Source organism: Odontesthes bonariensis, chromosome 16 (assembly GCF_027942865.1).
Source record: "Odontesthes bonariensis isolate fOdoBon6 chromosome 16, fOdoBon6.hap1, whole genome shotgun sequence".
Lineage (NCBI taxonomy): Eukaryota > Metazoa > Chordata > Actinopteri > Atheriniformes > Atherinopsidae > Odontesthes > Odontesthes bonariensis.
Window position 1 is genome coordinate 28913238 of NC_134521.1, and position 27045 is coordinate 28940282.

The window sequence follows — 27045 nt, forward strand, 5'->3', positions numbered from 1 at the left end:
GGAGGCTGAAGAAGCAGTGGGTGGGATGGGTGAATTATGCTAATAAGCTTGATTAATTTATTTATATATAATACAAACTGGAAAAAAAAAACTAGGAAATCTTGGCAAAAAAATAAAGAGTCCTCGTATAAATTCTAAGACAAGTAAAGAAATATGCTTTTGGATTTTATTCAGATGTTATTGTAGATGTTTTAGCATGTGAATTAGATATTTTATTTTCTATTTAATGTGAATTCTATTAACAGATAACCTACACAATCATGGGATAAGGTAAAAGTAGCACAGAGTAATTTCTAGTTCCAACAAGAGTTTTGGGTTTCAACATCCGGTGATTGTCTCAGGCAATTCGGCCGCTTCCTGCTCCTGGAAACAGCCCCTGGCCGCTGATTGGTTCCCACCCACACTAACAAAGCTCTTCTGGAGCTTTAACTCCACAGAAACGCAACACTACTCTGTCTCTGGCCGGGTGTTTGCTGGGAGTAAACTGGACTCGTGTTCAGAGGACTGAACTGCCGGTGGGTCGTCACAGGTCTTTGTAAGGTTCGCTAACTGACGACCTGCATGTAATTTCAGTCATTGCGCAACAGTGACAGCAACGGAGCTATCTGATACTCACTGCCAGTATCCAAACACCACCCGGCTCCTCCACACGGCGGGGCAGCGATGACGAATGAGCTGGCTGCCACCGTATATTCTTTAAAAGAGGTTTGGTAGGCGGATGTCAGCGCAGGTTTGACCCATGTTTGGACAAGATCCGATGCTGAGAGAGATTTGTTTAGTCAAGCTAGCTACCAGGTGAGTTTTCAGTGTTTGTTAGCGGTGCTGACGTTAGCTAGGCTAGCTTAGGTCCCAAACCCTGATCAGTTGTTATGGTGCTAGGCTGCTGTTTTTTGGCTGTGTCATGTTTGCACCACTGAACTAAATGGTTGATGTGCTTCATGTCCTTGAATCAGATGTCCCTTTTGCTAGTTTATAAAGAAAAAAAACAAGACGTTATGTGCAGTTAAAGCTTAAACGTAAAATTTTGTGTCTGTCTAATGTAAGCTCTGTAAGCTCTTGTTTAAGCTTTGAAGAAAAAAAAAAACTCCGGTAGTAATAGAGCGCTCAACAGTTTGTTTTTATATATGCAAATTGAGTGTAACATAGAGAGAGCTAATGTTTACATAAAGTTAATCTTAAGGGCAGTAAAGGTGAGACTGACTTTACCCATTAATGCTAATTAGAGGTTAGTTCAGTTTATGTTTTTAGCCAATATCAGTGTCATGTACGCATGGAGTTCCTCAAATTACGTTTGAAACATTAAAAAAAAAAAAAAGTTTTTGTAACTTTTTGTTTTTTAAACTGTACACATTAGACATGATTGGACCACTGTGTGACTGTAGATTTTAGGGACAGATTAAGATACACATTTAAGTATAAGAGGAAGTAAAAAAGAATAGAGTTATGTAATTCCCTGTAATAAGGAGATAATTGTGATAATTACCCTGAACATGTACACACACCTTCCTGTTTACGAAGCATGAATGATAGAGTTCAGTTTCTCTTTACAGACAGTTGAAGTTGTGTTGTTTGTCCCGTCTTCCCGTTATACAGCACACCAAGCAGCCCTGTTGCTGCCTTGTAAAAAAAACAACAACAAAAAAAAAACTCCTGCTTGCTCCCGTTTGCTGGCCTGCTGTCTCACCCTGGACCTCCCCAGACGTCATCACTATGAGTGCGATGCGTGTGGACGCCAAAGTGGTGATGCTGGGAAAGGAAAGTGTGGGGAAGACGAGCCTGGTGGAGAGATATGTTCACCATCGCTTCTTGGTTGGCCCCTATCAGAATGTGAGTGTCAGCTGCCCCTCCTTCCTGCTGCCTGCATGAAAGTTATTGTTTTTGTATCCCGCCCGGGGGAGTCTTTCAGTGGCAAGACGTTGTGGCCATTTTTCTTTACAGAAAAAGGCTTTGATGGAAAGGGATGTTGCTGGAATGTCTGTGCCCAGTGTGTTTAAGCTGATGCCGCATTTGACAAGCATTTTTGTGTCGATCTGAACATGGAGGCTCTTCCTCCGTGCCTGACTTGTTTTCTGTTGAAGAAGTAAGGTTGCATCTTAACAGATTGGAACAGTTGAGTTGAGCACTCAGAAGGCTTGAAAATGTATAATGGTACACTTTTACAATTTGCCAATCTATTGTACAAAAATAACAAAAATCTGTCTTTTGTCAGTACTTAGGGGCACTTATTAAAACTAAAAGGCTAAAAAAAAGACAGATTTGCACATATTTTGATGAACACAGTATTATAAAGGCTGTCATTTTACATTTATTACCTGCAGTAATTAGTGACTTGGAAAGATTTCAAAAAACCTTTCCTGAAATTTGCAAATAATAACAACTTGATTGCACATCTGGAGTATGTTGGCATGCTTCACGCCGCAGCCGTGTGAGCTCATTTAAAAAAAAAATTAAAAATTAAAAAAAAAAAGGTTTCAGCACTGTTAAAATTGGCTTTGTTCTTAGACATTATGAATGAAATAAGTCTCAGTACTTTTCCATATGACCTAAAGTGATCCAGGAGTAGAAAGACAAAACAATTAGGAAAGCCTGGGAAAGCAAGGGCAGATTCACACACACACATTGTTTTGGGCTGATCCAGAGAATATGACGAAGCATGTTGAACCTACTCATGTCCAATCATACTCGGTCGAATGTGAGTCCAACCTATGCAATAAGTACAGATGATAACCGGAAATCATGGCCAGTCTGACAGACTTCCTACGGGAGCTCTGTTCCACTGAGCCCAGCGCTGATATGCTTTGATGTGTGACTACCAATAAACACTTCATTTTCACTTGAATTACTGCGGTCCGTTCTTAAGCCTCCTACTAAAAGAACCGAATCTAACAGCACACAGGCAACAGGCTGACCAGCTTGATCTGAGCTGCCATTCGTGCCCATTTACCCTGGGAGCTCTCTGAGGAAGCACTTTCCACGATAGCCCGATGTTTAACTGCTCTCCTTTTCTCCTGACAGACCATCGGTGCTGCGTTTGTTGCCAAACCGATCCAGGTGGGAGAGAAAGTGATTACCCTGGGAATATGGGTGAGTTAGAGGATACTTTCATTACACATGTGGATTTTAATGTGCTTACATTATAGTCACAACAAAAAACACAAATCAGTAAATTAGCAGTGCAGTATCTGGAATATAATGCATTTTACTGGCTATTATTCCTGTATCAGTTTATTAAAGGCAAAGAGTTAAAAAACTGGGAGCAATGTGCGGTTCAGTGTGTTGTCCAAACACACTTTCACGCGTGCAGGGAACTGGGGATCGAACTGCGGCTTTACAAGCTGAGCTGCAGCTGCCCACATAAAACATTTCAATCATTAGTGTGTCATGGTTTTAGATTTTAAAATGTGTCAATGATATGCAGTGACATCAGTGTGCAGTTACTTTTCCTCTGAGACTCTGTAATAGTTCCTCTTACACATCTGCTATTGGGATCACATCTTCAACACCAACTTTTGAACCACAGCAGTAGTGGATGATCATATATATATATATTTGTACACCAGATACTTCTTATGGAGCATTAATTGAGTGAGTGGGGCTGGAATTTCAAGTGAGAGGGAGCCATCGACTCTACCGTCATCCTTCATTCACCAGTTTTCCAAAAAAGATCTTCTTTTGCCATGGTGACACACACATGGGTGGAATAGGTGGCAGGCTGTGTGCCTGAACACCAATGTCAACTACAAACATTGTAAGTCGCTTTGGATAAAAGCGTCTGCATAATGACTGTAATGTAATGTACAAACAAACGTGCAATTCCTTGAGTTGCCACTTGGGGGTTGTGACACTTGTGATTCTGAAAGCTGATTGGACAGAAGAAGTGCTCTCTTTAAGGTCTAACCTCTATCCTACACTGCATTCACATTGGATTCGGTATGTGCCTTGGAGGGGTGGGAGGGTGCACATTCATGCAAGTTCAACGTCAGTTTCTAAGCGACCAAAAAGATCTCCAGAAAGAAGCTAGTTTCTCCAGCTGGAGATTTGGAAGCAAGAGATGTCTGACAAGCCGTTGGAGGAAATTCCTGTCATTACTTTAACTGATGAGGAGGAGATGAGCAAAGCTAAGAGAGTTTGAGCTCATGATATAAACAGCCTAGTTGGGTAGATAACAGCAGTCCACAAACGTTCTTTCATATACAGTCTGACTCGCACACAGACCGGCTGTGCTTTCAGAGCTTGTAACAAATGTAGGTGTATAAATGTTGAATCTGGGTTAGAAAGACAGCAGTGAGTCAGATAACAGAAAATGCTTAAGGCAGGTTCCCTGATGGCTGCAGAGGTCACAGTCTGTTGTGTGCTCCACTCCTCTTTATTGTGCCCTGAAGATATTCGGACAGAAGAAATATGGGAAATAAGAGAATAAACCCTCAGAACTGTTCAGCTTCAAGTCGCTACTGCTTTCAACAAGGGAACTCTGGCTGTTAGAGTTTTCATTCTGGGGTTTACACAGCATTTAGCCCCTTGACTGTGTTCCTGTGTAACATCAAATATGAAGTAGACGATGGCTGTGGTGTCTACAATTACATAGGAAGTACATGCCATGAACCTGATCTCACTTTATCTTTTTTTTATGTGCCACTCTCGTCCTCTCTTGTGTCTCTAATTCAGGACACAGCTGGATCAGAGCGCTACGAAGCCATGAGCCGGATCTACTATAGAGGAGCCCGGGCGGCCATAGTCTGCTATGGTAAAACTGACATTGTTTTATATGATACAGTTTGAGCAGGTGGATGCATTTATTAATTTACAATTTCACTACAAACAGGTCTGAACTGTAGTTTTGTACAGTAAATGCTGTCAGCTTGTTGGCAAGCAGATGGCAGTGGAGATTGTGGCTTGTTCACAAACTATGTTGATATATGTGGGCGAGACTGTGGGACAGAGAGCTGATTGAACACCTTCTCATTGCATACAAAAAACAGGTGATAGTGGAAGTTTTGACCATAAGTAAAATGGCGTAAATAGTGTCTTGTTGATCTCTTACTCATAAGCCGCCAATTAACAAACAGCACATGCACTGAGTCAGTCAAACCACCTGATGTGAATTAGGCCGTGTAAGGAGACGCAAGCATGGAAGCGCATCATCCTGAGTGAGGATGAGATTAAGACTCAGACCCGTTAGAGGACGACTTAGAAACAAAGAGGGAGGCTCACTGCAGCATTTTCTGAATAGTTTTTGGGTTTTTTTTGTTCTACATTGGGGAACTTTGTGTCTGCGAAACAGCTGATGGTATTTTCCCAATGCGTTACTCACACTGCTGTCATGTTGAATGTAATGTCTGCTTCTCTTCTTAGTCTTCCATTTTCTGTAGGTTGTATTTCATCTCGGTTTTTACATTTATTTATTTTTTTCTGGCTACTTTTCTTAACTAAATTGAAAACAGTTATCCCTTATTCTTTTAACATTTCCTTTAACTGTTACATCTCATTAGATTCCCCTAATTTAACAGGCCCTTTCATTCAAACCTGCTAACAGGTGAGGAACACACTGGGGGGAGTTTTCTTGTACACACTCGGGTGTCTGTGCACATACTGAATGATTTGCTTCTGCTAACTAAACCTGGTTGTTTTTGTTTTTTTAAATTTTGTGCTTTCAGACCTGACTGACAGCAGCAGCTTCGAGCGAGCTCGGTTCTGGGTGAAAGAGCTGCAAAACTGCGAAGAAGTAAGAGATTTATTTTTAAAAATATGTTTCCGGTTTAATTTAGCTACGCACTAGATCATGAAGTGAAAACATCTGCTGTGCAACAACATTCACGAAGTAAAACACAGTCAAAACAAGGATGAAATGTAAGCCAGAAATCGGGAAATATCAAATCAAAGAAGCAAAGAGGATGTTTTATGCCAGCCCTCTTTCAACGGAAAGACACTGATCAGTCGATTATTTTCCCTTTTGTTTGCCATCTGAGCGTTCGGTTTCATTACTGTCCTTCTGTACATTTAGTAGATGTCACTGTACTGCTGCACTGCTGCCTGTTCAGTTGAGGCTTACTTTAGAGGGAAAGAAAATGTTGATCGCTAACCAGGAGTTTCTTCTGGTCTGTGTCGTCCTGCAGCACTGTAAGATCTACCTATGCGGCACTAAGAGCGACCTGATTATCGGAGACAAGAGTCTGCGCCAGATCGACTACCACGATGCCCAGGACTTCGCTGAAGGTAACCAGAGTGTCGGTGTTAGAAAGGTGCTGTCACGTTCAGGGCCGCTGACAGGTTTGGCTTGGCCCGGGACCAAATTCTCTGAATGCCCCCCCCCCCCCCCCCCCCCCCCCCAAGTAGCAACCCACCCACACCCACCTCTACTTTCCCAGTCTCTCATTTATTGCTGATAAACCTAAAGGATTATTTACCACTTTGCCTGGATATGGATATGGACTGAGTGGAGTTATGGCTTTCAAAATCCTACCACAATAAAACTCACGCTATTTTATTAATTTAGAGCTCATAAGCTGCACATTTCATCAACCATTTTTCACTTGACCAAGGGAATCATGTTAAGGGTACTTTCATTTATCGCCAGACCCGCGTGTATGTCCGCTTAACTTTCTGAGAATGTTCGAGGAACAAGGCGGAGCCCATTCATCTGGCGAGTGTCAAGTTGAATCAGTCTAAACAAAAGTTACAGGCTACCCCAAAACGTCACGTTTATAACCCATTCGTTACATTCAACTCTATCTAAATGGCAATTTCACACGTTGCCATGTCTATACTGGCTTATTTGAAACAAAATAAGGTTAAACCAGAGCCGCGTTACACTGGCTGTCATTCAGCTGACCGGGGATGATTCTCAAATCAATTCAGCCTGATTGGCGTGCGTGCCTGAAACATTTGGACATATTTGCGGACTAATGCGCAAATTCCTTTTTTTTTTTTTTTTTTTTTTTTTTGGGGCCCCCCCCCCATTCCTGGGCCCGGGACAAAATACCCGTTTGTCCCCCCCCTATCGGCGGCCCTGGTCACGTTTGTTTGACCTGAAGACATACTCAGAGTTAACATATTTATGTAATCTCCCTGTCATCTGACTACATAATGGCCTGCTCAAAGACATTATTGTCTCACAGCTCACAGTAAGGTCATTTTGTACTCATATTTCTATCCATCAATGTATTTGGGTTACCAGTCAAAAGTTGAATTCATGTGAAAGAGCTTTACAGTAAATATATTGAAATGTATATTATAAAGAAAAAACAAACTGATTACCAGTTGTATTTTAATGTGTGTGTGTGTGCGCCCTTTGGCTCTGTTTTCTCTTGCGCCACCATTTGTGAGCTCTGCTCCTGTCGCCTCTGTCAGACACTTACAAAGAAGCTCTCAAAGCTGTGCAGTGTATCTGAGTTATGGTGTCTTACTGTGACAGTGTTTGAACTGCACAAACACTTACCAGCTGAAGAGATTTTTTTCTTTTCTTTTTTTTCAAATGACAGTCTTTCCTCTCTTTCTCTCGAGCTTCTGTTGCGCTATTAGTTATTACAACATAAACAAAACTTCTCTCCTCTTACACAAGCGAATGACTAAAAGATATATGTAGCCTAACGGTTCCTGTTCATATTCACAGAGATCAGGGCACAGCATTATGAGACGTCCAGCAAAACTGGAAACAATGTGGGTAAGTTCCAACTTAAGTCATCTCTGCAACACTTTGAACACATTTGGTTGTCCGTGAATACAGATGATTTTTTTTTTTTTTTTTTAATGGCTTGTTGATTGGATTGAGGAAGTCAGCTGTAATATTGAAAAATGTGGGTATGTTGTTAAACACTTATATGAGAGATTCAGTTAGTTACAGGAAGGATGTTGTTTAATACCAGTTCAGAATATATTCATGAGAGAAAAGAAAAAAAGACTCAGTCCATGAGAAAGAATTATTGGAATCTGTTCAGTAAGGTTTGTTTGAATCTTTTAAAGGTGCCCCTCATTCTAATTCAGTCTGTTTTAGACGTTCTAAACGAAAAAAGAAAACCGCAATTGAGAAAGGATGTGAAAATAAATACATCCTATTTGAACTTGGAAGTCAGAATTTCTGAGTCACCAATCGGAGAAATCCGTTTGAACGCCCTCCAAAAGCTTGATTTCTGACAAGGAAAGTTGGAAAAACCTCACCAGCCCCACCTTCAAAAATCCAACATGGCTGCCCTGCACATAAAAAGTAGTGATGATAACTGTTTAGTTGCATTTCTGTCAGGTTGTGTCTCATTAAATCAGTCGTACATCTAATACTTTCCAAAGTATTAATTAGAAAGCCTAAGCTGTATTTCTAAGAGCTGAACAGATTTAGTTGTACAAGCCTTTGAGTCACTGAAATACAAAAATAATTTCTTCCACTGGCAAGATGCAAACCAAGAAAGCATAAATTGAGAATGAATGAATATTGCAGAGAGAGGGAGGCATGGTCCAAATCACATGAATGCGCTGGGATGACATGTTTGTATCTTCACAACAGCTGAGCCGGTAATGGTAAATGTCGCGTTAGTAGGTAACACAGGTTAACCCTCATGGTAGGAAACAGAATCAGAAACTCACAGCTAAGTGTTCAATATCCGGGCAAAGAGCTGCTTCTCCACAGTGACAATCCCTCCCCCATTTCTGTTTCCACTCCGTCTGCAGTTTCTGTCTGCCTGTATAGTCTGAGTCCATGTAGAAAGGGCATTGGAGTCCGGAATATGTTCCTGTGGTCATATCTACATTAAAGGGATATTTCGCCTCTTTTGACATGAAGCTGTTTGACATCCCATATTAGCAATATCATTTATGAACATTGACTTACCCCCTGCTGCGTCCTGTGAGCCGAGTTCCAGCCTCGTTTTGGCGTTGACGTAAGTAGTCCGGCTAGTTGGCTGGGGTTTAAAAAATAAAGCGTCTTGCTTCTCAAAACAATATGTGTTCAAAAGAGTAATACATTTGCATCACAAAATCGTCCATACAGAAAAAGTCAGACCTCACATCGCTTGGCGCTGTTTTTGCCTCCCTTGATATCAATGCGTTCAGCCACCTAGCGATAGCTGCACCTGTTACGGTGTTTACTGCTCGGAAGCAGGGGAGTGCTCGGTCTGCTCTTCGGTCTGCACAGTTTACACAGCTCGTAGTGATGCAAACGCATATTGTTTTGAGAAGCAAGACGCTTTATTTTTTTTAGCTCCTTCGTCAACGCCAAAACTCTGGAACTCGGCTCACAGGACGCAGCGGTGGGTAAGTCAATGTTCATAAATTATATTGCTAATATGGGATGTCATACAGCTTCATGTCAAAAGAGGCGAACTATCCCTTTAAATGAATAAAACTGCATTACTGACATTTCCCTGTGTCCTCGTCAGCACTCCAAGCCAGTGACCTGACATTCCCCATGATGATCGAAGGAAGCAATGTTTTAAGTTTCTTTTCAATTTGAATTAATATTGCTAATGATGATACGTAGCCGGGACAGCGAGAAAAGTTTTCTAACTTGCAACTGCAGCACGATCAACTTTGGTGCGACTTCATTCCAAGCTCCGAGTTCCAGCTTCTGAGGCAAAAGTAACAGAACTAGCAAGAAGCAAAGAAGCATGGTGGAGGTGCTCACCCAACCATGGTCACCCTGAGTGATTGGCCAAATTGTTTATAAATAATGCGACTGCCGCATTACAAATCTGATAGTTTGAGACATGGACTGGGTGACCTGCCTGTCACTCTTCAGAGTACAAGTAGGAAGTGGATCACATGTTTGAGACTGCACAGTTTATTCTGAGAACAAGCGATGCAGTGGGAGAGGTTTAAGGGCACAAGATTAGACAATGGCCAGGACCACATATTATGGATTTTCCTTAAGGGACAGTGTGTCCACAGACACCTGATTTCCCCCCTTTAAAGGGGCTTTAGAGAAACTGGTATTGATGGCCAGTTGGGCTGTAAGGCCTCTGTTCCCACCACTCAGCTGATGTAATTCAAATGAGTTTTTTTTAATTAATTTGCAGCATATTGTATATATATATTGTCAGTGACATAGATAAGACGAAAAGTGCCAAAGTTGTTGCTTTTTGGCAGCATTCTGGTGCGTGAAAATGTGAGACATGAGTCAAGTTAATACAGAGAAGATATTTGCCTTCTTAAAAAAACACCACAAACAGAAGGATGAAGCAAGAGGGTGATTGCTGAAGACATTAGCGGGACATCCCATAAAGAAAGATGCTATACATCTTACATAGCCTTCATTGTGTAAGTTAGTCACTGATAACCAGGTTACATGCTGAAGTGACCACAGCCATTCCTCAGATTTCACATGGGAACAAAGAATTGTGGCTGGATTGTTGCCTTGAACATCGTCGCTTTTCTTCGTGCATGGAGTGTGTGTATAAGCAGAAGTGCTGCAGGCTCAATGGAGTTTGTCTCATCAGGCGGCCTAATTGAAACGAGCTGTTGCACTGTGATTGTGTTTCATAAGCCGGGTATTAGGAATGTCATAGGACCAGTTTTTGTGGAGCCATGACTGATATGAACAGATGGAAACTGACAGGCTTCATTCTACCTCTGCTTTCCAGATGAGCTGTTCCAGAAAGTTGCTGAGGATTACAACAACACTGCCTTCCAGTATATGACAGGTGAGAGTTTCACTCTCATCCGCTTGTTTATTTGTGTTGTCTCTCTTTTTTTCTTCTTAAAAGGGGAGTTTATAGTGGGATTTCAGTTTTGGGGTGTTAAGTTCGACAAAGACAACCAGAAGCATTTTAGTAATCTCAACAAAAGCACCCCTCGGAGGAAAGTTAATTCTGTCCTCACTTGGTGGAAGCCCAAAAGTGTTGGTGCGTATTTTAAAAGCACTTTGTTGTTGAAGGCATTAATGATGCTGCGAGCAGTTGTACAAACATAAAATGGTAGAGGTGGTCAGTCAATCCCATATAAAGTTGGCTCAATTCTTGCTGTTTGTTCTAATATTATGTTAATAATGTTCTAAAATGTATTTGTTTATTGTTAGTAGTTAGTAGTAGTATTTTTACTAGAATTGGTATTATTATTGTTGTTGTTAATATACAATCATTGTAAATATTTATAATTTTTTTGAGCTATTTGACTACTTTGAATTTCCCCCATTGGGGGATGAATAAAGTATTTTTCTATTCTATTCTAATAAGTTGTCAAATGGTTTGTGTGTGGATTTCAAATGCTGTTTGACAGTCCGACTGGCACTTTTACACACACTCCAGTTAGAGCCATTCTTAATATCCCTCATTTTTGTGTCTCCAGAGGAAAAGGGTATCGACCTGGACCAGAAGAAAGACTCATACTTCTACTCTTGTTGCCATAACAACTGATGCAGGGCAACAGAAAGCGGAGAGTCATAAGTGCCACCTTTTCTGGGCTGGAGACAAACCTGGATATGCTGGATGTGATTTTTACCAAATCACAGGGGAAAAAAAAATAGGAATGAAACAATACTGTTTGTACCCTGTAACATATGTTTATTTCTTTTGTGCCATAAAGAACTGAGGCCTGCAAGATTTTATAGAGGACGATCTACTTGTATAAAATCGATACCAGGTATGGGGATTTAAAGACTTCTCACTCCTGTTTTATCCCGACATCAAATGGACATTTTTCTGCCGGTCGCAGAGGAGTAACCCCTCTTAAAGCTGCAGTGTCAAACAATCAGAAGCTGTGGTTGATGTCTGCAGTGGTGAAGATGCTTATAACAGTGCTTGGACCTTGCAACTTGAAGAAAAAAGCCTGATGGATGCAGCTTACTGTTGGAGCAAATGCAGTATGTCAGGAAGGGGAATGGTTTGTTTACAGCTGTTCATTTTGTTTACCTCTTATTTAATCCTGTTGTTTAGAATTGTCTTCACATAGGTTTGAAGTAGGTTATGCAGATGGGATATATTGTGTCATCAAAAACCAACACTCTAATTCAACTCAAAATACCCATTATGAATCATTTACAAAGCCCATTTTACACCATTATCTTAATGTAGGCCTTTTATATTAAGAGTATAAGTGGCAGGTTTGTGTACCTGAACAAATTTTGCCACATGATGACAGCCGCTGATGTATTAAAAGAGCTTATACACCACTCAATTCTGCTACCATTTTGACATCACTTGTTTGAAGGTAATTCTACACAAAATAAAATTCCTGTAGCCTAAAAGCATTTTCCACCAAAGACAGAACAACAATGTTCCTTAAAACTGCAAGATTTGTGAAAAGCAGTTTTTCCAGTTTAAACAAAGTGGCACAGCAGGAAAACACTAATGCACATGTGCATTGTGCCGCACAAGCTATCTAGTTTTATGTGGTGGCAGCACATGCAACACATATCTGATGCATTAACTGCATAAACCTGCAACATAAGCTATGATTTCTGTCAACAGGTACGAAAGTAAGCTGTTTTTATAGTGCTGATCACTAATCTGCACAGTGCCCTCTGTACAGTGGTTACTTTGCATGGCATAAGCTGCCTGAAATAAAACTTAAGTGAAAGTTACTTTTCTATAGTTAATTTTTCTGTTTGGAAGGTCTGAAAGTGTGCTACATTTATGGAAATATGAATGTCAGTTTTATTCTTTCAGTCATTTCTAGCTTCACAGAATGGTGATCGAATGTCCCTTTTACTGTGGTGACAAATTTCACCAAAACAGGAAAAAGCCTTGTAGTTGAATGTTGTAATGCTGTACAAACTTTCACCACTCTGTGCTCTCATACCAATATTTACAGTGATAATTAGCACTTTAGTTTCTGTTCTCTAACCGTTCAAGTTGTGCTGCAGGATGGACATGAGGGGAAATAAATGAACATATCAGTTTTTCAGTCTTACTGCTTTGATATTTTGATGTTCCTTGTGTCGACAATATTTTCATTGAGGGCTGATAAAGACAGAATCGTGTCCCAATATATTCTGGAAAATAAAAGACATTCTTCAAAGAATGTTTTGAAGTGCTGACAGATCTTAAATTTGGTCAATTGATCCACAATATGTTGCCCTTTTTAAGTAAAGCTTTATGAATCTTAATGGAAAAAAACTAAAGTATAATTTAGCTTCTAAAATGTAGGTGCATCACAGATCTTTGTATTGATGCATCTTGACAGAAGGTCTACTAAGAACCTTTCATTATTTAACATGATTTTTTGCCATCTATACCTACTCAATAAGCAAACAAAAATCTTAAACAAGCTTGTGGCTCGCAGAGGAATATTACCTTTAGCTTAATAAAATAACCAAAACTCTGGATTGAGAAAAACCCAACAATTTACAAGTGAACAAATAACAAAATGGCCTAATTTGACTTGAAATAGATTTTGCTTAACATTTGCTATCCTCATCATTTCTTACTGGAGATTTCTCTCCATTATCAGGGTTACTTATTTTTACCAAAACCATTATTATTTTTGTTATTCCTTTTGCAAAAACTGACTATTTTGTTAGGGTTTAGCAACAGCCTATTTTCAGTGCTACTGTTAGCATGTGATATACCAAAGTTAGTCGGCAATTTTGAAAGCTGAGCATGTTTCTGTAGTCTTCTGCTCTCTGACCAGTTAAACTGAGCTCCATTGTTTCAGCCATGATTAAAAAAATTACTTTGTTATCATTTAGCTTCCAATATGGCTAATTAGCATTTTGCATGCTAATCACTTTTTAGCTAAAAATGTTTCCAGAGATGTCTGTTCTAAATTTCTGTTCAAACAGGTTTTTAATTATGAATGGAAAACTCTATTTTGAAAAAAGGAAAATGTTCTCAGCATTATGTAGCAGAAAGTAAGAAACAGAAAGTCCTGGTTGGTATGCAGGTGCCCCAAAATCTAAAGTACACAATTCAGAATTATTGCCCTGTTACCTATTACTTCGTTTCATTACCTTTGGCCACAACGACCCCTCTGAATGTTTCTTATAAAAAGTTAGAAGCAACATCTTTTTTCTTCTTTTCCAGTACTGTGGGACACATGTCATTGTCCTGCTGAAACACTCAGCTCTGGGGCTCAACTCCTACATTTGACCCATGTTCTTCAAGCATCTTTACATTTTTATGGATGTTCTTAATAACATTACAAACTATCAAAAAAACGTTGTTTTTTTACGAGTTGTGATAATTGCTTTAAAATCTTTACTTCCGTTTGCTCCCCTGTTCGTACCATTGTAAAGAAGAAACTGAAAATGCAGTACTATCATTCATGAGTTAATTCAGAGCTTAATTCTGAGTAAAAAAATTTAAAAGTTCTACATTTACTTTCAAGTATTCCAATGATTGTGTCCAGAGTGCATTATTTATATTTTTTTGTATTTCGTTTCACAATAGTTGTTCATAAACTTTGGACATTTTAAGAAAATATTCAAATTATACAAAATTGGGTGATTTGCATTTATTTATAAAGTTATTCATTCAGTCTTTTGTATTTACAATTCAGGGATGCCAATCATTCAGAAATGAATTTAGCTTTCTGACTAATTTGGCTGGTGGAAGCTTCTGTTTGAAATCAAACACAAAAAAACAACCTCTGCTTACCATGCACCTTGATGTTGACAATTGTATCTTGACAGTTTATTATTTAAGTTTACAATTGAAAGCCTCATCGTAGGATTTATTCTGCGTCATACTAGTCTTGAATGTAGCTTTATTATTAGACATATACATCTAAAAAAAAAAAAAGAAGATGCCAGTACAAGGTGCTTTTTTCATAATGTCCTCTTCTTATACATTTATATAGTAGTTGCTTCAACAGGTCAGTGGTTGAGATCTAACAAGTCATAATTACACTGAAATGAAACATTACTCGTTGGGCAATTTTAAAAAGGCATTTGTAGGGGAAATGTGGCTCTCGCACGCCAAACCATTCCTTAAAAATATCTCAGAAGAAATACTATCTAAGGCATTGGCAGACAATATTAAAACACTGACAATATTAAGCTTTTAGACAGAGCGAAACACGTGGCAAGAACACATACTGAAGTGCAAGCGTCAAGGCATGAGTCCATCATTTCAAGCGCCGATTTCATTCAAAGCCTTCCCCGTTTCCCAATGATGGCGGGTCAAGAATGATAGAAGGGAACACCGACACCAGCTCTCCCTCGTCATCATTTGTGCGTCACAGAACAGCATATAAATAATGACTATAAAGCACTGCATACACACTGGAGCCAGCTACCTGTGTTATCTGCATTCAGGCTGGTCTTAATGGTCATTTCACGTCACCTTCGTTTACATGAAAAGCTTGAGTCTGTCAAATGCTTTGTTCAAGTTATGGAGCAGATAAATAACCTATGAGATTGTCCCATATTGACCTACATACATTTGTTTGTCTCTGTTACCCTGGCATGAAGACCATGCAGTCAAATGCAGATTCCATGTCCCGAGTGGTCTGTTTTCTTTTTTTGGGCATGAAATGATCAAATACAGCACGGCAGCTGAAATTAAAAACTACTGTATCTATATAAAAATGATCAGAATTAATTCAACTTGATGCATGATTTTTACAGTCGGGATCAACAATGACAGAAAATCGTCTGGCTTTGTTTTTACTGTTGATCTTGTTGTTGATTTTGAAGCACCAACTGATGGTGTGAGGCTTTGCAAAGGGGCTGCAAACTGGATTCCATGGAAGCGACAACTCCCATGTTTCAAGTCCCGGATGGAAGTTGACTCAGGAGCTGATGGGGTTTGTTCGCAGCCCCCTCGATCTAAACAGGTGTAAACACACGTAACTTCAGTTTAAGTGAGTAGAAGACAGCAGTGTCCACGCTGGTCTTAAAAATCTAGAACTTTTGAACGATGGAGGGTTCGGCACAACCTGACAGGAAGCATGCACCGCAAGTCTTTTCTGGCAAAAATCTACTGTCTCAAAGCTTCTGCAGGTCACTTTTCTGACTTCGAAAAAGACAGAAAAAGCAGCAACTTGGTCAAAATGCAAGAAAACAAAAATACAGAAGTGAAATGTGTTTCAAAGTTGTGTTGTTGTTTTTTTTTGTAGAAGTTTCACATCAGATCTAAAGGTGCAAAGTATGTAACAAGGTCAGGGAGTGATTATTAGGACAAAACTACATAATTCAAGCATAAATAAACTGTGAGATTGTTGGATATAGCATGTACGTCAGAGTATTTATAAATCTATATATTATTTATTTTGTTTATATCTTCATTTATAAGCTTCACAATTTATTTATGTTTCTATGACTTATTTTGCTCCTAAAAATCTCTCCATACATCCAGCTGATGATTAAATACAAACAGTGACAGACTGTGATTCATTCATCTCCAAGTGCTATCCACCTGTAGTGACTTTGAGTTGCCCTTTTAATTAAAAATCCTCTGTCCATCACTCCTCCTCCTCTTCCTCCTCCTCCTCTTCCTCCTCTTCCTCTTCTTCCTCCTCCTCCTCCTCCTCTAGGTATTCCAGCTCCTCTTCCTCCATCTCTGCCTCTCCACCCTCTTCATGGGACTCAGATTTCTGCCTCCTCACCTCACCCTCTGCTATGAAGTCCTCCTCCTCCTCTGCCAGCAGCTCCTCTTCATCGTCCTCCGATACATTCCTCTCCTCTTCGCATGAAGAGATGGGCGAGTAGTGCGGGAGGTCGAACACTTGCGGGCTGCTGGGAGCATCGGAGGTGCTGTGACGCGGTGAGGTTACAGGAGCAGCGACGGGAATGGTGATAGGTGCTGGGATGGAAAAAGCAGGAAATAACTCAGAAGCACACAAGCCTCCACTGCCGCTGATCTCTGTGGCGCTTCTGCTGGTTTGGTTGAGACTGCTAGTAGTGCTAGAGGCAGCAGAGGGGATGACAGCCATGCCAAGCCCAGAGGTGAGGGCTCTGTGTTCTGGTGCATACTCCCGGATCTCCCCTGGTTCCAGCGGCTCCGGCCCACAGGGGTCGTGCTCACTACAGGACAGCTTGCCGTCCAGTTTGGAGATGAAGAGCAGGCCATCACGGTGCTGGTTACAGTAGGAACTGGGGCACATCTCGCAGAAGGACGCCGCCTCCTTACCGCATATGTCGCACTGGTGCCACGGACATTCCCATCGACCTATAACGCCCACACAGAAAAAAAAAATCTCAACAACAAAGTTGGATTTTTTTCAAAGTTCGACACTGAATTCTGGTTAAAGAGGCCAATATTTTTGGTGTTTTAAAATTTGTTGTCAATACTTCCACCTGACAACATTTAAATGTTGTTCCAGGACAAGAATTAGTGAAAGTATGGAAGTGTTTTCAGAATATTTATTCTGAAACTGAAAATAATCTGTTCTGGAGCAGGTTATATGTCCAGTTTTAGTTACCATGGTGATTTAGCCAGGTTAAACCAGAGTGGTGTAAAAAGAGAGTGGCGACACTCCCATAGACTTCTATAGAAAGAAAGGAATGACTTCGGTCACGTCAATAGTTCCAAACAAGGGGCGCAGCTCTGTTGATCTCAATTGCTAGTCAAGAACAATTACTGGTAAGTTAATGAAATAACAGCATTTTAAACGTTTTTTTTACATTTCTAAGCATTATCTGTCAGAAGTATACTCTTAGACATCGTTATTTTTACATTTGGTTAGCATGAAATGTCGGTGTTGATGTTAAAAATGTAATGGATTTAGAGACCTAACTGAAAGGCTAACGTGAGGTAATTAACGTGATCATTTCACTAAAGTCTGTTAACTTTTTATTGTCAGGTGACATTATGTAAAGTTGTTTTGATTATTAGGTTTTAAAACATTACCAAAATACTAAATAGGCCTATATTAATAATACATTTTTGGTATTTCTGAAGTATTTTCTCTGGTAAATTGATTAAATTACAACATATTTGGCATAGCGAGGCATTAGCTGACTGGTCTTTAACTAATTAAGTAAGTTTTTTCCAGCATGACTTTGCAGCTGTGATAATGAATTTATGAATTCCTCTGTTGTTGTTGTCAGGGAGGTCAGCAGACGTGCTGGTCGCTGCTGTCATGGATCAACCCTCGTTAGGACTTCAGCACATTTCTACATGTCCAAACCCTTTAATTTGATCAAATACAGTTCATTATTCCAGATTAATCTACCCAACACTATAAATAGCAGTAAAAGAACTTCTTTGTTAAGGCTTGTTTTACATTTTCCATGATGACATTTTATAATAAAATATTTGGTTTAAATCTGTATTTTTTTTTGGTTTTTTTGCACAACTGCCATTTATTTTGTTATTTAATAATAATAATAATAATAATAATGACTTGGTTTTATATAGCGCCTTTCAAGTAACCCAAGGTCGCTTAATTGGTTTAATTGATTTAATATGGTTTTAACCAGAAAAAAGTTATTAAATTCATATTTTAATCAATTAATTAATATTTTACAATAGTTTTCTGGCTTGAAGCCCAATAAACACATGTATTCAGTTCACATGAGATATATAGAAAAATTAGGTCCTCTACAGAAAAGAACAATTGATCCCGGCTCATCAGTCAAAGCATCTACAGCCACATATTTCCCTCCAAGTCATTTAAAGCTTCTTTAAAATCATTTATTCAACTCAGCTCTGCCATTCAGCTCATTTTTCATCTGATACCAGAGAGAACAGACAGACTGAATTACATCTACAGATGGCCTGTTTGGGACAACAGGAGTAAATCCTGGGAACAGACAGTAACATCAGGCTCTGTTGAAGGATGTAGATCTGAAGGTAAGCTGGACCACTGGCATGTTTAAGTATAAAGGAGGACAAGGTAGCTGTCCCCTGCTAGCATGAAGGGGTACCGTCTACAATTTAAAACGGTGATAAATGTGTCTCTGCCGCTCCAAAAAGAAAAACGTTGATAAAATACATCATCAGTGAAGTGATCAATGCACATTATGGGTCAATATTTACTGAAAATTGCGTCGTAAATGTTAAAGTTGTCGTTTTTGTGCTCCGTTCCGCTAAAACCCGTTCAAACTGACTGACAGCGCTGTGAAGTTTGGAACTATGGAGGCTTACATGAACCACGTGACAGCCCTTGCGGCGACATCAAAGCGTGTCGCAACTCTGTATTAACTCTTTAGCTCTTGGTTAAACAAGCCTTTGTGACAATAAAACACTAACTCTCAGCTAAGCATAGCTCTCTAAGCCCACTATTCTTGCTTCATACCCACAGACTAAAAGGAACACATAACATATTACACTGTCATTATTATAAAAACTAAGTACAGCCTATGATCCAACTGCTTGTAGAACCAGCTTTAGCTGCAACAAAGTAATCATTTTCTATATGACGTTATCAGTCTCAAATTGTGGACCACTCTTCCTTACCATATTGTTTAATTTGACAAACAATCTGGCAATAGAGCAGTGCTACAGTTTAACACTGACAGTTATTGTTGTCAACAATACAAACTGAAAGAAAACAGCATGACAACATGACTCTAGGTCAAGCCACTGACCTGCAGGCCTCTTGATGAGGTTTAGGCAGTCTGCATGGTACACTTTGGGACATCCGGGTCTCTTACAGGAAACCATCTGTCCTCCGTCTCCACAGCTGAAACACTCGTCCTCTCTTTCTTTCGTCAGCACCACCTTTTTCTTCTTCTTGCCGTGGCCTCTCCTCTTCAGCTTGCGGCCTTTGTCATCAGATGGTGGGTTGTTCTGTTTGGAGAGGAGGGAGGTTGAGAACAGTTGGGGTCGGTAAGGGTCACTGTATTTTTAAGAAGCGATCACATGTACCTCACCTTTGGCCTGACACCCAAGAAGCCGCTGCAGTTTGGCGCTCCACATTTACACACCGTCTTCCCGTTTCCCAAACACTCCAGGTTGTAGTTGAAGGTGAGTTCTGTGCCTGAATGATAAAACGCCAACATAAAAGCATCTAGGGTTAAACATTTGGACTTTAAAGGCCTGATAAAAGGCTAGTAATAAAGGTCTGAAGATTATGAAATTGCTAGACAGATTCATCAGTCGTCATACAGTTAAGTGACTGAAAGATTCTTACAGTGTACATTCAGGCAAGTGAAGGTGAAATATTACACACCTAGCCTTTACATTCAAATTGTATATACTGCACATTTAACAGTAGGCCTCATTTAAATGTTTGATATACATTTTTCATATTTTTTGGGGCTTTTATGCCTTTAATAGACAGAACAGTTCAAGAGAGACAGGAAGCAGGGGGCAGAGAGAGGGGGAAAGACATGCATCAAAGGGCTGTCCGATGGGGGACTCGAACCGGGAGGACTGTAGCCTCTGTACATGGGGCGCCTGCTTAACCGACTACACCACCGACCACCCCCACATTTTTCATATTTAAATGAAGCATCAGACCTGCGGTGACGTCAACAAGAGCGAACAGTCCCACCCGGGTGTCTCCGCTCACTGTCCACTTCTGTGTCTCACAGTTTGGCTGACAGCAGTGATTCATGAAGCGAGCCTCGTTCCCCTTCGGCCCGGCATCGATTATCCGGTCCTAACAAACACACACACACACACACACACAATGCAAAATGAAAAAACTAGCAGGTTATACCTTGTCTGAAACAAAGCTGAATGTGCACTGTTGAGTTGTTCAATAAATATTCAAACCATTTATGAACAAAAGCCACTTTCATTGCTTCAACTCCCAAGATGTAACTAACAGTAACTGTGACAAACAGTTTTGAGTCTAAATGGGACTGGTCTTTTCTGGCAGCCACAGACCAGGTTGAACAGTCTGTTCAGATTGAAGAGAATTTTGGATCCAGTCTAATCATCTTCATGTGTTTCCTGGGTCGGTTCCTGTAGAGTATTTTTCGAGTCTCAAAAACGATAATGAAGAGTCTGCAGTAATTTTACATTCTATATGTCTTGCTGCTGTACTCTATTAAATTTGACCTCTTTTGAAAGTTTACACTAACGGTAAATCCATTTCTGATCATTACGTGTGTTTAACGCTGCTAATGCAGCTGTACCTTGTCCAGAGTTAACATGTAGAAATTACAGATGTCGTTCTCCTGCGCATGTCTGATCCTCGACCGGCACTCCTCCTCGTCAATCACCTCCCCGACGTACTCACTCACAAATTGGCCCTAACAGAAACACACACATTAGCCATTAAACCGCAACTTGTGATGGGGCATCTGCAGCGCAGCAGAAGTACCAGCATCAGCAGTCAGCTGCAGTTACCTTCTTGATGTCGTGGACACAGCGGAGCCCCCACCCTCGAGACAACGTCCTGAAGATCTCCACTTGGCTGTACTGACGCTTGGTAAAAGCCTGGTTAAGGCATCGTTCCCCCGCCGGGCAAACCTGCAAGTTCAGAAAGTCTTCTTTTTCTGTTGTTTTTCTTTTTTTTTTTTTTTTAAATGAAGGAGCATCAGTGAGATCAACAAGGATACAAAACACATCTGTATGACAGCACATCGATCTCCAGGGAAGGCAATCAATCTATACTTTCCCAAATACAAAGTGTCAAGCGCAGATGGCCTCCTGTGATGGTGTTTCCTGACCTGACTCCTCTGTATTCAGCCACACGTTCCTAAGTTTATTTTATTTTATTTTATTTTATTTATTTATGTATATAAGTGTGTGTGCATATGTCTGTTTGTGTGTATGTGCTAGGGTGGGGCAGGGTGGGGTGGGGATGGGGGCTGCTTTTAAACATGTATAGCACTTTGTGCTACATTTTTAATGTATGAAAAGTGCTTTATAAATAAAATTTGATTTGATTTGATTTTTTCAACCCTTTGGCTCCCCCAAATTTGTGGGCTGTAACACCACTGCCATGCAAAAATTTTTTCGTGTGAGCTTTGTACATGCACAGCCATACACGTGTATTTATTGTCATGTAGGTGAGGTCACAAAGACACCATCAAAAGCCCACAAAAAATGTCAAGTGATCATAAAGCAAAAACAATGTGATGTAGGGCTGGAAACCAAAGTGCTGAACTGCGGTATGTCAGCCTCTCTTGCAGGGCTGGGAATTAGCCTAACAGAAGTCTGTGTACTTCAAAAATGATATCTTAAAGTTCGCTTTCCAGAAAAAAAAGAAGTGCAGCACATCTGACCCCGTAAAGTATTTTTTAATTATCTCAAACACAATGAGTGTGGTAGGGGTTTCTTGGTACCTGAGGGTGGCATTCATATAGCAACATGCGGTTGATGCACTCAGAGTCCATCCCACATGGACTCTCATCTGTCGCCTTGCAGTTGCAGCGCGGGATCTCTGATAGGTCGGCGGTAAAGATTTGAACTTTCCCTATTGGCCGATTCACCTGAATGACATGGAAAGGTGGACATCAAGTGAGGATTGTAAAACTCTTAGAACAGTTATTTATCAAAAGAAAAAAGAAAAAAAAATGATATCAATCCTCAGTGTCATAATATTTGTCCATACATATATATATATCTGCATGTGTGCGTGTCTATTTTTACTAATACCCTGAATAATGGTGACAGGACAGAAAACAGGTTTTTCTTTATCTAGTATAGTTTCAATATTTCTAATATCCCCGAGTGTATCATTTTGCCTCAGTAAATTCCACAAAATGCAGTTAAACAGAGCGTTTGTCTTCTTGACGTACACTATTAGCTTATTAACCTCACCTAGATAACTAGCTTAGAACCTACAGTGAGTTATCTCAAAAAACAACCTGTGTGTCATTTCATTCTTTGTGGAATGTTATAAAAACATGTAATCAACGCTTTAAACGCTAACAAATGAAAATGCTAAAAAGCTAAACCAAGAAGCTAGCCCACCCATTTCTGTGAAGCAACTACTGCATCTCCGTTCTTCTGTCCGGCCATCTGTGTGTTAGCTGGGGTTATGTTACTCTTTTGACTCAAATCTTTAACTCACGTATAAACGAGGCATGCTTTCTGAAAAATGCTGACATTCAAACAAAATGTGTTCTAAAAAGTATTCCTGGATAGAGAATGTAAAGTTAACATATGTAGATTTGTATCAATGCAATATTGCATTCCTGCTTGCTCTGATGCTGTGTTGTGTGCATGCACCCTTAAGCAGCACAAAATCACTTTAGGTAAGGTCTTTCTTCTTTCTCCCTGTCCTCTCTTCATCTCTTCCCTTCTCTAACAGATTTGACTGTTTTCTGCTAAACAAAAAACGAGAGCTACCCAGGCTAAAATGGCTGAAATGAGTTGACTGAAACAAGATGGTGCCCCAAAACCTAACACGCAACAGGATGTGATAAACCCTCACATTTTCAGGGACTACATTTGTTCATATTGGTCTTGTTTTAGATGACTGGATACATATAGAAATGTTTTAATTTCAATGGACAGCAGCTATTAAATGGAGGTGTTCCACCTTAAATTAAGCCAACTTGCCAGTTTGGATAATTAAAACAATCTTGGGGTTTAACTATTGTCGCCACACTTTTGATGAAAGCTGAAAGACATCAAAAGCACAAGTGTTCTATCTGACCTTAATGTGTTTGTATGGCGGGGGCTTCCTGTCATTCTTCCTGTCCTCCTGAAGCTGCCGAAGCTCCTTCTCTGCCTGCAGCTCACGAAATCGCACCGCCGCCTCCTCCAAAGCTGACAAGCACCATCAACAGTCAGACACTCAGCATAAAGTCAACATAATAAGCAGGAGAAACAAATAAAAGAGAATCTGTAAGACACACCATCTTACCTTTCTTGTAGGTTGCATCAACACCTTTTCCCATCTTTTCTTTGCTGTTGGCGTCCACGTCCATGTAAGGGAAGACCCTGGCTTGGTAGGTCCACAAGTAGTCGTTGGAGCCAAAGAAGTGTACGGGGAACTCTCCAATGTCGTGCCTCATCCGCTGGATGTTCTCTGGGATTGTTTTGGGATGGCTGACCTCTGCTGGCCACCACCTCAATAAAAAAAAAGAACAAAAGAAAACAAAAGAACTTATGAGAACTGTTTGTTTCATAATGTATGCCTGTATTCTTTATAAATGTCACAATAGTGTTCCTAAGTCTAATACGTGAATGTAATCAATTTTATTCTAATAATCAAGTTATTTGGTATGTAGAAATAAAAAAAAAAGATGAAATGTTTTTAACAATAAGAGTATGAGCAAATGTTAAGTCCAGTTGATGCCGCTGTAGGTCAGGGAGGACTTCATCATGGTTTTAGCCCATTCTACAGTCTCCACTGCTGTTCACTCACCTGTAACGCCCAACCTTCACCCAGAGGATGTCCTTGTAGCGAGGTTTTTTCCCAGCCTTGCAGTCATTGCAGTACCAGCTGCCTTTAGGCATCTCAATGTTCAGACACTCGCGATGAAACGCAGCAGGACAGGACTCGCAGCAAAGCAGACTTCCCCCTGGGCCACAAGGCAAGGAATATTTGTTTTAACCATTCAAGTTTTCAGACGCTATGTTTGAGGCTATATACAGTTCCCCATAATGATGAAGCAAAAGGTTTTCAGGAGTGTTTTGCCAATTCATTGAAACAGATGACAAAAATCTCCTTTTATTTAACAGTTTAGACCCTTTGTCTTAGATGCATCTATTTAAAGTTTAACAGTTGATGGTGTATGTCTGAATGACAACCAGAGAAGACAACTATCTGTAGGCTGAAATGTGTTGAGGAACACATGGGAATGATACAAGAAAGTTTCTGAGGTATTCAACTCGCCCTGCAGCACTAAAGCTTCCATGATTCTACTATAGAGGAAGATTTGAACCACCAGTAGACTTCTTCAATGTAGCTGCCAAACTGAATGATCAATGAGGAAAGGCCTTGGTCAGTCAGGTAACCAACAAGTTAATAACCAAACTGAATGAGATCCAGACTTTGTGGAGATGAGAGAACCTGACAGAAGGACAACTGTCAGTGTAGCACTTCACCAGTGAGACCGTCACTGGTAGCAAAACATGAATGCAGAATAATATAGAGAAAGGCTGACAACTTAAATCTAAAGCACATCTGAGAGAAAACACAGGTATAGTTTCAGGAAAAGTCTGGGCATGATTCAGCATGGGTGCAAACTGACTCTCCCCACCCAACCTGGTTGAGCTGGAATGTTTCTGCTGAGACTAAAGGGTGAACCTTACAAACAGAAACTGTGCCAAGCTTGTAAGATCCTTCCCGAGACCCCGGGTAAAAGTAAGGGATATTAAACATGTAAGGAACAGTGTGGGCATTTTGAGATATGTTCGACATGACAAAATGGTGCAGCTATAGCCATTATACACTTGGCCAAGAATATCTTTATTCCCTGTGATGATTTTTTTTTTTAAGTAAAGTAATTACATTCCCCTCTTCTTTAGCAATAAGAAAAACTATACTTTGGGTTAATTAACTGGTGTGGTGATACCTTCGGTGCAGACGAAGCACCAGCTGACATTGACGTGTTCGTGGTTCTTGACGCCGCGGCGGGGGGTGAAATGGTTGGGGCAGACGATGCTGTTGCTGGAGAGCACAACGCTGCCCGCTGCCATGCACATGTCTGTCGCGTGATAGGCTACCGGGCAACGCACACACCGCACCAGACGACCTACAGACAAACACGAGGGAACAGACGGTCAGAGCAGCACAGGGGTAACGACATCAGAGGCGTGGTCCCAGCGTCCTCCTGTTTACCTTTAGAGATGGATGAGCTGTTGGGATTGGCAATGAAGCAGGTGAGGCAGACGTGGATGGAGCAGCGGAAGCCGCGGTTCACAGGTGCGGTCGGGCCGTAGTTTGCGATACACTCTCCGTGGTAAAACTTCCCACACACGGGAATCATGCAGCGTCTCACATCCTCGCTGCGCTTTTTACACACAAAGCAGGTGTGGATGCCTAAACAGAACAAAAGTTTCTCGTTAAAAGTATAAATAACCTATCAGATATATATTCTTTTTTAACAATTACCAGTTATAACAGAAAATAAACAGTCTTCTTCAATGAACACTTTGAAGATACGAAAACCATTGACCACAATTCATTCTCCTTAAATAATTCCTAATATAAACAGCAAGAAAAGTAAGCTAATCCACCAGATACAAAAAAGAAATTGAGAATTGAATTTAGCTTGAGCTTTTTTCCCTTTAAGTCTATCTATGTCATAAATAATTGTGCTATCATTTCGACCAGATAACAGCTTCTAAGGCAGCTGAAGCTACAATTTTCTCTTACTTTTTTGCAAACTTTACTTAACTGGCCACATTAACCCAACAGAATGAACGAGAAAGAGTGGACACAGCAGTGGTGCTCAAACGAGCTGGAGAAAGTGAAACTTCTGGAGCAGAACAAAGTAATAAATTAGACAAATCAGTTAGATTCTGAAGGGCAAAAGCAGGAAGGTCGCGCAGCAGATTCTATGTGAAAGTCTTTGGTCTGCGAGTGAGCCTGTATGACCGTGTTTGCGTAACTTGAGTGTAAAATTAAGAAAGATAATCATTTTGGCTTTATCAACATTTGCTATCAATAGACTTATTCTCAGGGAACACATGTACAGCTTAAACTGACACACACCTGATTTGCACTCTGGACAGACAAACTTCCCTTTGGGTGCCTCCGCCAGAGAGATGCAGGCCAGGTGGAAGGCTCCACAGCACTGTCCCTCACAGAGGAGCAGCTCCCCTGTCTTCTCACATACCTGACACAGAAAAATACCATTTCTTTTCAAAGATGATGCCAAAATATAGAAAAAAATTACTCTTATGTGCTGCGGTTACATTCCTTCTGTGAATTTCACAGGTGGAGCTGAACTTTTGGAGATGAAAGCTTATTCCTCTAAAAGACAAAAAAATACTTGGATATGTCAAAGTTGTATCCTCCAGTTTGTCTCTTTACTTTAAACCTTCTTTGAAAATGGATTTTTAAGTTACTCTAAAATCGACTTTGTCATCACAATACTGGCTTATGAAGAATCACATTCAATTGACGTGAGACATGAAAAGGAAAGAAATCTCACAATATTCAAAAGTTCAAGCAAGAATGACATCAACAACCCATCAACCATCTGGCCCGACAGGACATTTACTCAGCAGTCACGGTCACAAAAAACAACAAAAAAGCTGGGCTTTAAGGGGGAGACAGCCTTCGTAGATTCTGTCTTTACTTGAATTGTATAAATAAAGTCTCTTTCAGACATGCGCTGCTTTTAAACAGTTGTGAAACTTCGTATCATTGCGTGCTGCCACC

General features: G+C 40.3%; 2 protein-coding genes across 4 annotated transcripts in view; one reads left to right on the forward strand and one right to left on the reverse strand.

The window, feature by feature from the left end:
* The first annotated feature begins 371 nt into the window (after positions 1 to 371).
* On the forward strand, positions 372 to 12831 carry rab24 (RAB24, member RAS oncogene family). The gene is made up of 9 exons (XM_075486866.1): positions 372 to 795; positions 1594 to 1827; positions 3016 to 3084; positions 4666 to 4744; positions 5655 to 5722; positions 6114 to 6213; positions 7610 to 7660; positions 10566 to 10625; positions 11269 to 12831. Exons 2-9 carry the CDS (start codon positions 1711 to 1713, stop codon positions 11334 to 11336), a joined length of 612 nt encoding a protein of 203 aa, XP_075342981.1. The 5' UTR covers positions 372 to 795; positions 1594 to 1710; the 3' UTR covers positions 11337 to 12831.
* Positions 12832 to 14524: 1693 nt separating this feature from the next.
* nsd1b (nuclear receptor binding SET domain protein 1b) overlaps positions 14525 to 27045 on the reverse strand; it is a 36026-nt gene continuing 23505 nt past the window's right edge. For all 3 annotated transcript variants that reach the window (XM_075486844.1, XM_075486845.1, XM_075486846.1), the window contains 13 exons: positions 26374 to 26497; positions 25498 to 25698; positions 25232 to 25411; positions 24079 to 24235; positions 23575 to 23780; positions 23365 to 23477; positions 22046 to 22192; positions 21105 to 21227; positions 20891 to 21007; positions 20268 to 20409; positions 19679 to 19785; positions 19394 to 19595; positions 14525 to 17030 (listed from right to left, as the gene is read on the reverse strand). In XM_075486844.1, coding sequence (XP_075342959.1) covers positions 16324 to 17030; positions 19394 to 19595; positions 19679 to 19785; positions 20268 to 20409; positions 20891 to 21007; positions 21105 to 21227; positions 22046 to 22192; positions 23365 to 23477; positions 23575 to 23780; positions 24079 to 24235; positions 25232 to 25411; positions 25498 to 25698; positions 26374 to 26497 — 2526 coding nt within the window. In that variant the 3' untranslated portion in view covers positions 14525 to 16323. The remainder of the gene's footprint in view (positions 17031 to 19393; positions 19596 to 19678; positions 19786 to 20267; positions 20410 to 20890; positions 21008 to 21104; positions 21228 to 22045; positions 22193 to 23364; positions 23478 to 23574; positions 23781 to 24078; positions 24236 to 25231; positions 25412 to 25497; positions 25699 to 26373; positions 26498 to 27045) is intronic.